At 41.8% G+C, this 13,510-nt stretch overlaps 1 protein-coding gene across 6 annotated transcripts in view; it reads left to right on the top strand.

Annotated features, from left to right (window-relative positions):
* golga4 (golgin A4) overlaps positions 1–13,510 on the top strand; it is a 183,124-nt gene that overhangs the window by 26,343 nt on the left and 143,271 nt on the right. For all 6 annotated transcript variants that reach the window (XM_072571048.1, XM_072571049.1, XM_072571047.1 and 3 more), the window contains 2 exons: positions 8,591–8,674; positions 9,981–10,301. In XM_072571048.1, coding sequence (XP_072427149.1) covers positions 8,591–8,674; positions 9,981–10,301 — 405 coding nt within the window. The remainder of the gene's footprint in view (positions 1–8,590; positions 8,675–9,980; positions 10,302–13,510) is intronic.

Raw genomic sequence — 13,510 nt, 5'->3', positions numbered from 1 at the left:
ATTAGAGCTGCTGCAGTGCAGAAACAGGCCCTTTGGCCCAACAAGTCCACACCGATCCTCCGAAGAGTAATCCATCCAGACCCGTTCACCTACTCCCTACTAATGCACCCCTCACTATGGGCAATTTAGCATGGCCAATTCACCTGGCCCACACATCTTTGGACTGTGGGAGGCAACCGGTAAGAAACCCACGCAGACACAAGCAACATTTTGATTTTAATTTCCACACAGACAGTCGCCCAAGGCTGGAATCGAGCCCGGTCCCTGGCTCTGCGAGGCAGCAGTGCTAACCGCTGAGCCACAGTGCGGGTGCAAGCCAATCGCATATGAGATCCTTGTTCTTTAATTCTAGCCATTTGTGAAGTCCCAATCATAATTGCTACGCAACTGTTGGCTGTATCTTTAGCTTCCTGGGAGCGTTTCTATTATCTTTATTTCTCCAGCATACTTCTTAAAACCCATCTCTTTGATCAGAGTTTCTGTCACTTGACCCAATAATTTGTTACGACCCCAGACCAGACTGAAAATCAGCATCTCTAGTCAATGAATTCACAGGTTTCTATAGTTTTAAACAAACAACAGTCACAATTTTTTACACTGAGGATAGTTCACGTGTGCAATGAACTTCCTGAGTAAATGGTGGATGCGGGTACCATTACAACTTTTAAAAGACATTTGGGTGGATGCAAGAATAGCAGATATTTGAATGGATATAAGCTAGGGACAGGCAGGTGGAACTAGTTTAGTTTGGGATTATGCTTGGCATGGACTGGTTGAACCAAAGTGTCTGTTTCTGTGCTATATGACTCTATAACGTGCAGTTGTGGAATGTTTAGGTGGAGGTTCAATATTTCAATATAAACTTCAAAATGGATGGAATTTGGGCAATGCCAGATAGGGTGTGAGCTTCAGCTTTCTTGAGGAAGAAACACAAAAGCCTGAGACCAAATGACACTGAAAATCCTCAGTTGATCCATCTGCACTCTATAATCATGTTCTTCACTGCACAGACTTCTAATGTTGGCATTATTTGTCATCCCATTAGCCACTAAAGCTGATAAGGACCTTATAATATTCTGTCCCTCACCCCAATCCAGATCTAGAACTACTGATACACAGCTACAAGAACTGACGTGTAGATTTCCATGTATTTACATTGTCTTTCCTAAATTCTCATGCTATTTTCCTTATTCATTTTAAACAATTTCACAAATTTATCCATTTACATGACCTATTTCTATAACTATGTGCTCGTATCTAATAGAAAAATGTAATTTAATCTATCCCACTCTTAATGCAAACATTGATTGTTAATTGTGCATAAAATTATTTTGTAACTGTTGTCAGAACAGCATTACATAATGGGAGCCATATGTATTACAATATCTATTTCTTCCTGCGCATATCCTGTAATAAACCAAAACTAATAAGAATCTACAGTCAAGATCTTAATATTCTCTCTTTCATGCAAATAAATCTGTAATTGTAAATACAGTGCTTTTGCGCATGATGAAGCACAGCATTTATTTTCAGAACTAACTTATGCAGTGTGGGTGGCGATTGGCTGAAGGTTCACCTAGATCTCCTGATGTTCTTTCACTAGTCATATCTGAACTTCATCTACCTTCCCACTGCCTTTCTAGAATTGAGCACGACTTCCATGTATTTACTTTGTATCTTTGGTGATAACTTGTGGGGACAGTTAATGAAGTAATTACCAGGAATGAAAGAAATGGAGTTAAATGTAAAGTTGAAGTAAGACGAAAAGAGCAGGGAAGAAAACAAAAAAGATAAGCTAAGAACTGAAGTGCAGTTAAATAATTGACATAATAATTAGATACGCAGTAATTAAACCATGAGAAAACCTTGGTCAGAATGTTGTTATATTTAAGTGATTAAAATATAGAAAACATTTAAAATATTATCCTGTATTTTGATATGCCCTCTGATGGTCAAAGCATTTACCATGAGTAATGAATGGACAAAGAATGAAAACCACCAGGGATCTACTTCATGTTTTAGGCAGAATAAAATCGGTTTGCTGGACTTTGAACAGATAAGGCTAAAAAGTGACCTAACATAAAATGATGAAAGATTTTGATAAAGTAGATAGATAAATTAATGACTTGAAAGAAGGAAGTGAATGTACTGTAGCCAAATTTGCAGACATCTCAAAAATAGGTAGGAAGCTAGATTGTGAGAAAAAAGAATCAGTTTATAGAGAGAAATTGTTAGATTAAGGAAGTGAGCAAATAGACAATAATGTGGGAAAATGTAAAATTGTTCATTTTGGAAGGGAGAATAAAAGATCAGAAGATTATTTAAATGGAGCATAGCAACAGACAGTTGCAACACAAATGACTTTGGGATTCTTGTACAGGAAATGTAGAAATCAAGCACACAGGTGCAGCGGGTGATGAGGAAGACTAATGGAATGTAGGGCCTTACTTTATGGGGGTTGGAGTGTAAGAGTAGGGAAGTGTCATTACAACTGTCTTAAGTGCTGGTGAGATTGCACCTGGACTAGTGTGAGTAATTTTGCTCCACTTATTTGAGGAAGGAAATTATTTCATTAAAGGCAGTACACAGGAGGTTCACCGAGATGTTTGGTAGTTAGGAGGTATTGTCTTATGAGCAAAAGCTAAACATGTTGGGACTCAACTTACTGGAGTTGATAAGAGTGAGAGGTGATCTCATTGAACCATAAGATTCATAAGGGGCTTGATAGGATAAATGTTGAGAGGATGTTTCTCGTGAGTGTGTCGAGGGCCAGCGGCCATAGTTTCAAAATAAGTTTGGGGGGGGGGGTGCGGGCGGTGAGGGTGCAATTTAAGACTGAGATAAGGAGGAATCTCTTATGAGGGTTGGTGGCTCAGTGGTTAGCGCTGCTGCCTCACAGTGTCAGGGACCTGGGTTCAATTCCCGGCTCGGGCAACTGTCTGTGTGGAGTTTGCATGTTCTCCCTGTGTCTGCATGGATTTCCTCCGGGTGCTTCTGTTTCCTCCCACAGTCCAAAGATGTGCAGGTTAGGTGAATTGGCCATACTAAATTGCCCATAGTGTTCGGTGGATTAGTCATGGGTAAGTGTAGGAGAATAGGTGGGTTGCTCTTCGGAGGGGTGGTATGGACCTGTTGGGCCGAAGGGCCTGTTTCCACACTGTAGGGAATCTAATCTAATGTAGGGAATCTAAATTTTTGGAACTTTGCCCCGTGGAGCTGTTGGGCAGCTTCCATGCGTATATTTAAGCCTGAGATTCTTGCTGAGTTGGGGAAATCAGAGTTATGGGGAAACTGCAGGAAAACTGATGTGAAAATGTCCACAGTGGCTCAGTGGTTAGCACTGTTGCCTCACAGCACCAGGGTCACACGTTTGATTCCAGCCTCGGGTGACTGTCTGTGTCTGCATGGATTTCCTCCGGGTGCTCTCATTTCCTCCCACATTCCAATGATGTGCGGGTCAGGCGAATTGGCCATGCTAAATTGCCCATAGTGTGAGGTACATTAGTCAGAGGGAAATGGGTCTGGGTGGTTTATTCTTCGGAGGGTCAGTGTGGACTTGTTGGGCTGAAGGGCCTGTTTCCACACTGTAGGGAATCTAATATAATCAAAATTTTTCAATTAGCCATGACCCAGTTGAATGGCAGAGCAAACCCAAGGCTGGGGAGCGGCCTACTCCTATTTCTTATCGTCTTAGACAGAAAAATTAATCTCTCCGATCAGTGTATCAATAAACAGAGCGCAGATTTATAATTAATGACAAAAAGATGAGAATTGGAGTCAGGGGTATGACAATATTTGGGATCAGAATGCTGCCACTGAGAAGGCAATGGAAGCTGATTGCTGAAGTAATTTTAAAAGGAGCTATTTGACAATGAGATGAGGAATTCACAAAATTATAAGCTTTAAAAAAGTGCAACTACATTTTCAAAGAAGCTGTACAGGTATTACAAGCACAAAGCCCCTTAGTGTGAAGGTTTGCAACTTTCATAATTCTGTTAAGATTGTTCTTCATGAGTCCCAAATCATTGAAGATGTCTTGCTTCAGAGAGATTTAAATTTCCAGTATAGTGAAAATTCCCACTACAGACGTTGTAAGGGAATGGTATTTATGAAATTCCTGAAGATGGTTGAGTTGCTCCATTATTGCGATGGGGATGTTCATGGAGCCGCCACCTCTTTCTTGTTGAATTTCCCACCAACTGGATGTGGCAGACTTTTGATTTGATCTGTGGATTGTGGGACCAATCAACTCTGTCAACAATAGACTGCTCCTCGAAAGAGCATGCGTGATATATTTTTCTGTTGTAGCTTTGTAATGTTGGTATCTTATTTGTATTCCAAACTTGCCTTTGTGCAGTTGAATTAGAGTTGATCCCTTAATTTGTGAAAATCTTAGGGTGCGATATGCTGGGCTATGAAGTTACTGTTTCTAACGGAACACAGTTTGTACCTGCTGATGGCCCACAGCATTTCATGGAAGTTCATTTTATTGCTGTATTCGGAATATATCCCACATAGCATGTTGTAATGTCGAACATATCTTCATCTTTTAATATTATTTTGACTTCAAAAGAACTGTGCGGTAATTCGCCTACCAATATTGTTGTCAACAGACATGATTAATTAGTGATGGCAGTGTCAAGTAGGCACTTCCCTCATGTCGATTTTATCACTTTGTTTGCTCAGATTGGTGGATATATCTTCAGGGCATAGTAGGTTATGGTCAGTATTGAAGTAATAAAGTAAATTCTATTATTTTGGTGATTTCATGGTCAGCATTAAATTATGAACTGTTGTATTGATCTGTAATTAACTGAATTTAAATTTGTCTGCTTTGGGATTCGAATTTGACTCATCCACGGATATGGCACGGCAAGGTGGGGCGGCATGGTGACTCAATGGTTAGCACTGTTGCCTCATAGCACCAGAGACCCGGCTTCAATTCCCGCCTCGGGCAACTGTCTATGTGGAGATTGCACATTCTCCCTGTGTCTGCGTGGGTTTCCTCTGGGTGCTCCGGTTTCCTCCCACTGTCACAAAGATGTGCAGGTTAGGTGAATTGCCCAGAGTGTTAGGTGGATAAGTAAGGGGTAAATGTAGGGGGGTGGGTTTCTCTTCGGAGGTCGTTGTGGACTTGTTTGGCCGAAGGGCCTGTTTCCACACTGTAGGTAATCTAATCGCAACTAGTTTGTTCGGTTTCTCTACCTTCTGTAACAAGTTATTTGTGAATTAAATTGGCGTTATGTTTGGTCTTGTACATTTTTCATGTTCATGATGTGTGTGATGTATTTAATTTGGTGCTGTGTTGCAAAGGTATGGAGAATATTTGAAAATTATTCCTGTATTGAATAAATACATGACCTTGATCTCAATGCCAAAAAGATTTACAAGACTGTTGCCGGGACCAGAGGGGTTGAACTGCAGGGAGAGGTAGAAAAGGCTGGGATTTGTTTCCCTGGAGCATTGGAGGCTGAGGGGTGACCTTATCGAGGTTTATAAAATCATGAAGACCATGAATAGGGTTAATATCAACTAGGAGAAAGTGAGGACTGCAGATGCTGGAGTACCAAAGTTTTAAAATGTGGTGCTGGAAAAAAACACAGCAGGCCTGGCAGCATCCGAGGATCAGGAGAATCAACGTTTCAGGCATAAGCCCTTCTTCAGGAATGAGGCTGGTGTGCCAAGCGGGCTGAGATAAAAGGTAGGGGGAGGGAATTTGGGGGAGGGGCGCTGGGAATACAATAGGTGGAAGGAGGTGAGGGTGAGGGTGATAGGCCGGAGAGGGGGTGGGGGCGGAGAGGTCGGGAAGAAGATTGCAGGTCAAGAGGGCGGTGCTGAATCCGAGGGTTGGGACTGAGATAAGGTGGGGGGAGAGGAAATTTGGAAGCTGGAGAAACCTACATTCATCCCGTTTGATTGGAGGGTTCTGAGGTGGAAGATGAGGCGCTCTTCCTCCAGGCGTCATGTGGCCAGGGTCTGGTGATGGAGGAGGCCAAGGACCTGCATGTCATTGGCGGAGTGGGAGGGGGAGCTAAAGTGTTCAGCCATGGGGCGGTTGGGTTGGTTGGTGCGGATGTCCCAGAGGTGTTCCCTGAAACGTTCGCAAGTAGGCAACCTGTCTCCCCAGTGTAGAGGAGACCACATCGGGTGCAGCGGATACAGTAAATGATGTGTGTGGAGGTGCAGGTGAATTTGCGACGGATATAGAAGGATCCACTGGGGCCTTGGAGGGAGGTGAGGGGGGGAGGTGTGGGCACAAGTTTTGTACTTCTTGCGGCTGCAGGGGAAGGTGCCGGGAGCGGAGGTTGGGTTGGTGGGGGGTGTGGACCTGACGAAGGAGTCGTGGAGGGAGTAGTCTCTCCTGAATGCAGATAGGGGTGGAGAGGGAAAGATATCCCTGGTGATGGGGTCTGTCTGGAGGTGGCAGAAATGACGGAGGATGATACGATGTATCCGGAGGTTGGTGGGGTGAAAGGTGAGGATCAGCGGGATTCTGTCCTGGTGGCGATTGGAGGGGCAGGGTTCAAGGGCGGAGGTGCGGGAAGTGGAGGAGATGCGGTGGAGAGCGTAGTCGACCACGTTGGAGGGGAAATTGTTGTCTTTGAAGAAGGAGGCCATTTGAGTTGTTCGGTAGTGGAATTGGTCCTCCTGGGAGCAGATGCGGCAGAGGAATTGGGAATATGGAATGGCATTTTTACAGGGGCAGGGTGGGAGGAGGTGTAATCTAGGTAGCTGTGGGAGTCGGTCGGTTTGTAGTAAATGTGTTGAGTTGGTTGCCTGAGATAGAAATGGAGAGGTCAAGGAAGGGGAGGGAGGAGTCTGAGACGGTTCAGGTAAATTTGAGGTCGGGGTGGAAGGTGTTAGTAAAATGGATGAACCGTTCCAGCTCCTTGTGGGAGCACGAGGTAGCACCAATGCAATCATCGATGTAGCGAAGGAAAAGGTGGGGGGTGGTGCCAGTGTAGCTGTGGAAGATGGACTGTTCCACATATCTGACGAAGAGGCAGGCATAGCCCTTGGCTACTCCTTTGGTTTGGAGGAAGTGGGAGGATTGGAAAGAGAAGTTGTTAAGAGTGAGGACCAGTTCAGTCAGTGGAAGGGTACTGGTTGGATTGGTGGGAGAGGAAGAAGCGGAGGGCTTTGAGGCCTTCGTGATGGGGGATGGAAGTGATTGGGGACTGGATGTCCATGGTGAAGATAAGGCGTTGGGGGCCAGGGAAGTGAAAATCATGGAGGAGGTGGAGGACGTGGGTGGTGCTCCGAACGTAGGTGGGGAGTTCTTGGACTGAGGGGGTCAGGACAGTGTCGAGGTATGCAGAGATGAGTTTGGTGGGGCAGGAGCAGTCTGAGACAATGGGTCGGCCGGGGCAGTCAGGTTTGTGGATTTTGGGTAGGAGTTAGAAACGGGCGGTGCAGGGTTGTGGGACTATGAGGTTGGAGGCAGTGGATGGGAGAGCTCCTGAGGTGATGAGGTTTTGGTGACAATGGGTCAGTCGGGGCAGTCGGGTTAATAGCCAAGGTCGTTTTTCTTAGGCTGGGGGAGTTCAAAACTAGAGGGCATAGGTTTAAGGTCAGAGGTGAAATATGTAAAAAGGACCTGAGAGTGGTGCAAGCACAAGCTGCCAGAGAATTGGTGGAATTGAAAGGCATTTGGATGGGTATATGAATAGGAAAGGTTCAGAGAGATCTGGGCCAAATGCTGGCAAATGGGACAAGATCAGTTTAGGATATCTGGTCAGCATGGATGAGTTGGACTGAGGGTCTGTTTCCATGTTGTATGACTCACTAAGTGAGACAGTAGTACTTTGCATCAATCTGCAAGTGCCATTGTACCATGAAGTGCCTGACACTATTCATGCACCTTAACTATAAGATGGGCTAGCAATCTGGCAAAGAAGTTTTAATTTATAATAATTTTATCAACATGAATCTTATAAAACTGAGTCACAAATATGTCTTTGCTAGTGTTGGTAGTCCTTCTCCTGTGATTAACTGTCACTCCTAACAAAACTTTTAAACTAATCTTCTCGTCTGTCTCTGTCTAAAGATTGCTAATGATTTTAACGCATTCTTTATGAAGTGTCTTTGAACATTATCTTTTATATTACATTTTGTTAGGCATTAGATAGTCTCAAAGAGTGCTTTAAATTAGTTGAGATGATTTGTATAAACTTGAAGAAGAATGATTTCACACAATGGTAGAACTTCTCATTGGCCAGTATTTGCATCCCAGACAAATCCTGTGCATCAAGGAAATGTATAGCTCTGTAAAATGACCACAACCTAAGTTTCAGAACATTGTTGCCTTTGTAAATACAATGACCCTGTGCAGGCCAGGTGAATTGGCCATGCTAGATTGCCTATAGTGTTAGTGCTTTCGTCAGAAGGAAATGGGTCTGGATGGCTTACTCTTCGGAGGGTCTGTGTGGACCTGTTGGGCCAAAGGGCCTGTTTCCACAATGTAAGGAATCTAATCTAATCTAATCTAAAAAATGAAAACTGCGAGAATTGTATTATTTTTCTCAAAACAACATGTCAGAATCAGCTTCAATTAACTGCTTTCTTGGTCTGATTTAATTTTGCTTCCCAGAATGTACTCAAGACATCGACTGGAGACCTGTCTTCTCCAAAGATAACAGATCACTTCAGTGATGAAGATTCAGTCACTGCTCCGGTGAGCCTTTGACCAATTGATGTTATTTGGTAGACTAATAAACAATGGTAATAACAATGATTTACAGGATTGTGCACACGAATGTTGTATTATTCAAATTCAAATACTGAAAGGGCTTACATAAAGGCAACATTCCACTCTAGGAATATTTGGGTTTAATTCTGTGATCTATAAGATGAATTTATATTGGCCAGTGTTGCATTAGATACATTTCTAATTAGATTTAAGGAACAAAGGGATTTCTGGGTATATATTCACAAATGATAGAAGTGATCTTATAAAGCTGCAAGTCTTAGCAAGGTTCAAATCGAGTTGCATAAACTTAAAAAGTAGAAGAGTTAGGTAAAGCTTACATCAAATATTGGTTCGGGTACTGTACACATCTCAATTCCACATTACAGAATTGATAAGAAGCACTCAAATGTAAAAATGGACTTAAAAGGTTGATACAGGGAGAAAGAAGACAAGTGAGTTGCAAGAAGTTTAAAAGTTCATGAAGAGTATTGATCGAGAAAGTGTTTCCAAATGTGGGGTATTCAAAGTTAGGAATCATAAATTTCAAAGAGTTAGTATTCAGTTCTTTAGCAATTCAAGAACACCTTGTCATCTCAGTGGTTAGACTGTCGGACTTGCTACCACCTGGAATGATTGAGGGAAGTAGCTTATCTGATGTTCAACAGATAACTAGGGAGAGAAAGAAATAGGTGGACATGTCATTCAGGGAACAAAGAATAAAAGTGCATGTTGGGGTAAAATGAAGTAAAGTGGCAGGAGGCTTAGATGATTTGGACTGCAGAGACTGTTTCCGTGCTGTGTATCCTCTATATATTTTTGGTTCAAAAGGAGAACTGGATATTGATTTTTAAAAAATTATTGACAAAGATGTCAGCTGTCAACTTTGTTTGCTACTATTCATCATAATTTGAGCAAAGCATTAACCATTTGCTCCACAGGAACTAAAGAGTCCAGTTTCAAGGCATTTGTAGATCAGTCAAGTTGGGACTTTATTGTCGAGGAAAATTATAACTTTTGATGGATTTAAGACTAATAATAACGGCCTTGAAGAAATTCAGTTCCTGTTCAAACTATAAAACTTGCAGTCCTTTGGTTTATAAAACATAGGCGTGTTCTGAATCTGAGACTGTTCTTAATTTTGACACAATTTGGACGTAGTCAAAATGTTGCATCTTAGATTTAACATAAGCAAATACATGAGAGATCACAAGAAACTGCTAAAATTTGAATTACTTAAAAAAGATGTTATTCCTTTTATTCTCAGAATTGATAGATGTCTGTTCTGTTGTAGAAGCCTGAGATGCAGTCATTTGCCCAAAAACTTCAGCTTCGTGTTCCATCTATCGAGTCTTTATTTCGAGCCTCTTCAAAAGAGACTCTATTTCAGTCTCCTTCAAAAGAATCATTGGTGCGATCTGCCTCAAGAGAATCTCTCAATAGAATCGATGCAGATGTTCAAAGTTCTGGTATCACCTTTGATCCGTCGTCAGATATTGAAAGTGAGGCAGAAGATTCCACAGGTAACTTTGAGAGCCTTAGCAAGGATCCATCTTCGAACCAGTTCCGCAGGATGGAGCGGAGTTTGAGCAACTATCGGCTGAAGTATTCAGAGGTAAAAGTTTTATTATCCTTGATTCACGGGATGTGATCTAGGCTGGTAAGATGAACATTTCTTGTTCAGCCCTAATTGTGTTTGAAAACTGCCTTGACCTGTTGCAGTTTGTGATATCAATAGACTTTCAGTGCTACGACTGAAATAACATTACTTTCACATTTACTGTATTTTCCTGTGGCAGCAATCATTCTCTTGTAATTCTCTCTTAAATACACGAAAGAACTTGGCATATTAGCAGTTGTTCGGGAGGAGCAATATTGGCCAGAATACACACAATCCCAGTTTTTCTTGAACTTGAACAGACAAGCAGTGCTTTTCTTTAAAACTCATGTTGAAATTTAGCATGTTTTTGCATTGATGTCAACAGTGGTATCTGGTGAAGTCTTAATATGGAACATGGTCCTGTATTTTCTGAATCCAAATCTAAACAGAATGCAAATTAGTTTCTTTTTGCAACCTTCTCATTTATTTATTGGTGCCATAGGACAATGGGTTGTTAATTACTGTTGCGTTAGAGCTTTTGTGTCTGCCAATTCATCCCAAAGAGTAAAATGCTTGTGTCGAAGGGTAGGTAAGTGTGTGTCCCAGATAGATATCCTTCATAAAAACAGAGTTAGGGTTACGAATGGGGGTTAGCAGAGAATACGAGGACAAAGATAAATGAAGACCATGCACACAAATTCAGAACAAAAACCAAAAGAAACAAACATAGAAATTGGAAAATAGGACTGAGGAAAGTTCACTCAACCTGAAATGTTAACTCTGATTTCTCTCCACAGAGGCTGCCAAACTTGCTGAGCTTTTCCAACAATTTCTATTTTGCTTCTGCAAAACTTGAGCTTGGAGTGTCTAACATGGTAGCCTTTACTGCAGTGTGGATGTAAGATTTGGATCTAAATACACCAAAATGTGAGAATCACAGGAAAGGTGGGAAAATAGCAAAGGTGGTGTGCTGCCTTGGTGATTAAGGATAAACTCGGCAGGAAGATGGTTGCTAGCTTGTGGTGTCATAGGTTTGTATTCCACCATGGCATGGATTATGCATTTAGTTCATGAGTGTTGGTAAACATGAAAACTACCATCAATTGTTATGAAAATCTATCTTCTTTACTAATGTCCTTCAGAGAAGGAAATCTGCCACATGTTCACCTGATTGTAGATCCACTGGCTTCTGAAATGGCTTAGCAAGCCACACCAACGAAAGAAAAGAATGTTGACTGTGCCAGTGACATCCAAATCCACAAAAAAAATTTTTAAAGTGGCCTTTTAACTTGAATGTAAATTGTGATAAACAGATTAGCATATTCCAAAAGATGTTGTGAATTTCTTTATGTATTCAACATAGTGTTTTACAATATTACATCAGAGAATCAAGAAAGTGGCAGTCACATTAGATTTGGTAATGAGTAATGAGCTGTATTTAGTTAGCAATTTCACGGTGCTTAAAAATTCATGTAATAGCAATCATAATATGATCAAAATGTTTGAAGCACAACGCAACAATATCAAGATTTCACTGAGGCTGGCATCAATATGATTAGATGCAGATTGTCAAGAGTAAACTGGGCAAATTTGCTAATGATTTGGAAGACAGAACATCTGTGAAGTTCTTCAAAAATAACTTGAAGTAGCTAGTTTATATTCTGAAGGGGTACTTCTAAAGAAAAAAGATTGATTGATGAAGTGAGTGACAACATAAAGCTCACATGAAAGCATGCTGAGATAAGAACAATAACACAGATTATGACAAATGGGGGCAATGTAGGAAACAGCAAAGAGTGATGAAGGATAACGTGGGTCAATTTTTAAATGATGAAAAACAAGAAACATTTCAGGATTTCTTCTGTGCCAAGCAGCATGTGATAGAGCTTAGTGATTCCGCGACCAATATATCAGTTCTAAGCTCTGCAGTCTTGTTAAGTCCAACCATGAATGATGTTTAAATATACAACTCTCTGGAGGAGGACTGTCGACAAATACTCTCATCTTCAAACTCCAGTCAGAAGTACTGAGTGGATGATCCATCCTGGCTTCCTCTGCAGATCCCCAGCAACACAGATGCCAGGTTTTAGTCAAAGAGGTAGATGAGGGCACTGGATAATGTAAAAGGTATAGGGCCTGACAACATTTCAGCAATAATCATGAAGACTCGTGATCCAGAACTTGCTGTACCCCGAACCAAGCTATTCCTGTTCAGATACAATAGTGGCATTTACCCAACAATGTGGAAGATTGCCCAGGTGTATCCTGTACACAAAAGCAGGACAAATCCAACCCGACCACTTACAACCCTTCAACAGTAAAGTGATGGAAGGTGTCACTAATCGTTCTATCAAGCAGCACTTGTTCGGCTGAACCTGCTCTTGATGCCCACTTTGGGCCAGGGTAGTTGTGATTGTTGGAAGTTGACCATCTCAGTTCCAGCACATCTCTGTAGAAGTTCCTCAGGGTCGGTGTCCTTCACCCAACCATCTTCAAACTGCTTCGTCAATGACCTTGCCTCCATTACAAGGTCAGAAATGGGGTGTTCATTTTGCAATCTTCAGTGTTCAGCACTTTCACAACACCCCATGCTGAGAAATTCCAAATGCAGCAAGACAGAACAATATTCAGGTTTGGACAAGTGGCAAGTAATGCTCATTTCTTAGAAGTGCCAGGCAATGACTATCTCCAACAAGACAGTGTCTAACTCTCACTCCTTGATCTTCAATAGTGTTGCTATAATTGAATCTCTACTAATAACATTCTGGGGTTTGTCATTAACCAGAAACTGATTAACAGCCACATGAATACAATTATTGCAAGGACGGTTTAAAGTGTAGAAGTCCTGCTATGTGTAACTAGACACATGATTCCCCAATTCCTGTCAGCCGTTTACAAGATAGAAGTCAGGAGTGTGATGTAATACACTCCACTTGGCTGCAATGAACGCAGCTCCAATAACATGCAAAAAGCTTGGTACATCAAAAACAAAACAGTCAATTTGATTGGCATCATGTCAACAAACATTCACTCCCTTCACGACTAATGCTACGTCGGAACAGTGTGTACTCTATATAAGATGCACTGCAGCAATTCCCTAAGGTGGCTATGACAGTCCTTTTAAAACCAATGATCACTACCATCTGGAGGACAAGGGCAGCAAATAAATGGGAACACTAACTGCTCTCCAAGACGCTGACCATCCTGACTTGGAAATAAATCAC

The sequence above is a fragment of the Chiloscyllium punctatum genome, chromosome 5 (genome assembly GCF_047496795.1).
Source record: "Chiloscyllium punctatum isolate Juve2018m chromosome 5, sChiPun1.3, whole genome shotgun sequence".
In the NCBI taxonomy this organism is placed as follows: Eukaryota; Metazoa; Chordata; class Chondrichthyes; order Orectolobiformes; family Hemiscylliidae; genus Chiloscyllium; species Chiloscyllium punctatum.
The sequence above is the reverse complement of the archived record's forward strand: the minus strand, read 5'-3'. Positions and strand labels throughout refer to the sequence as shown.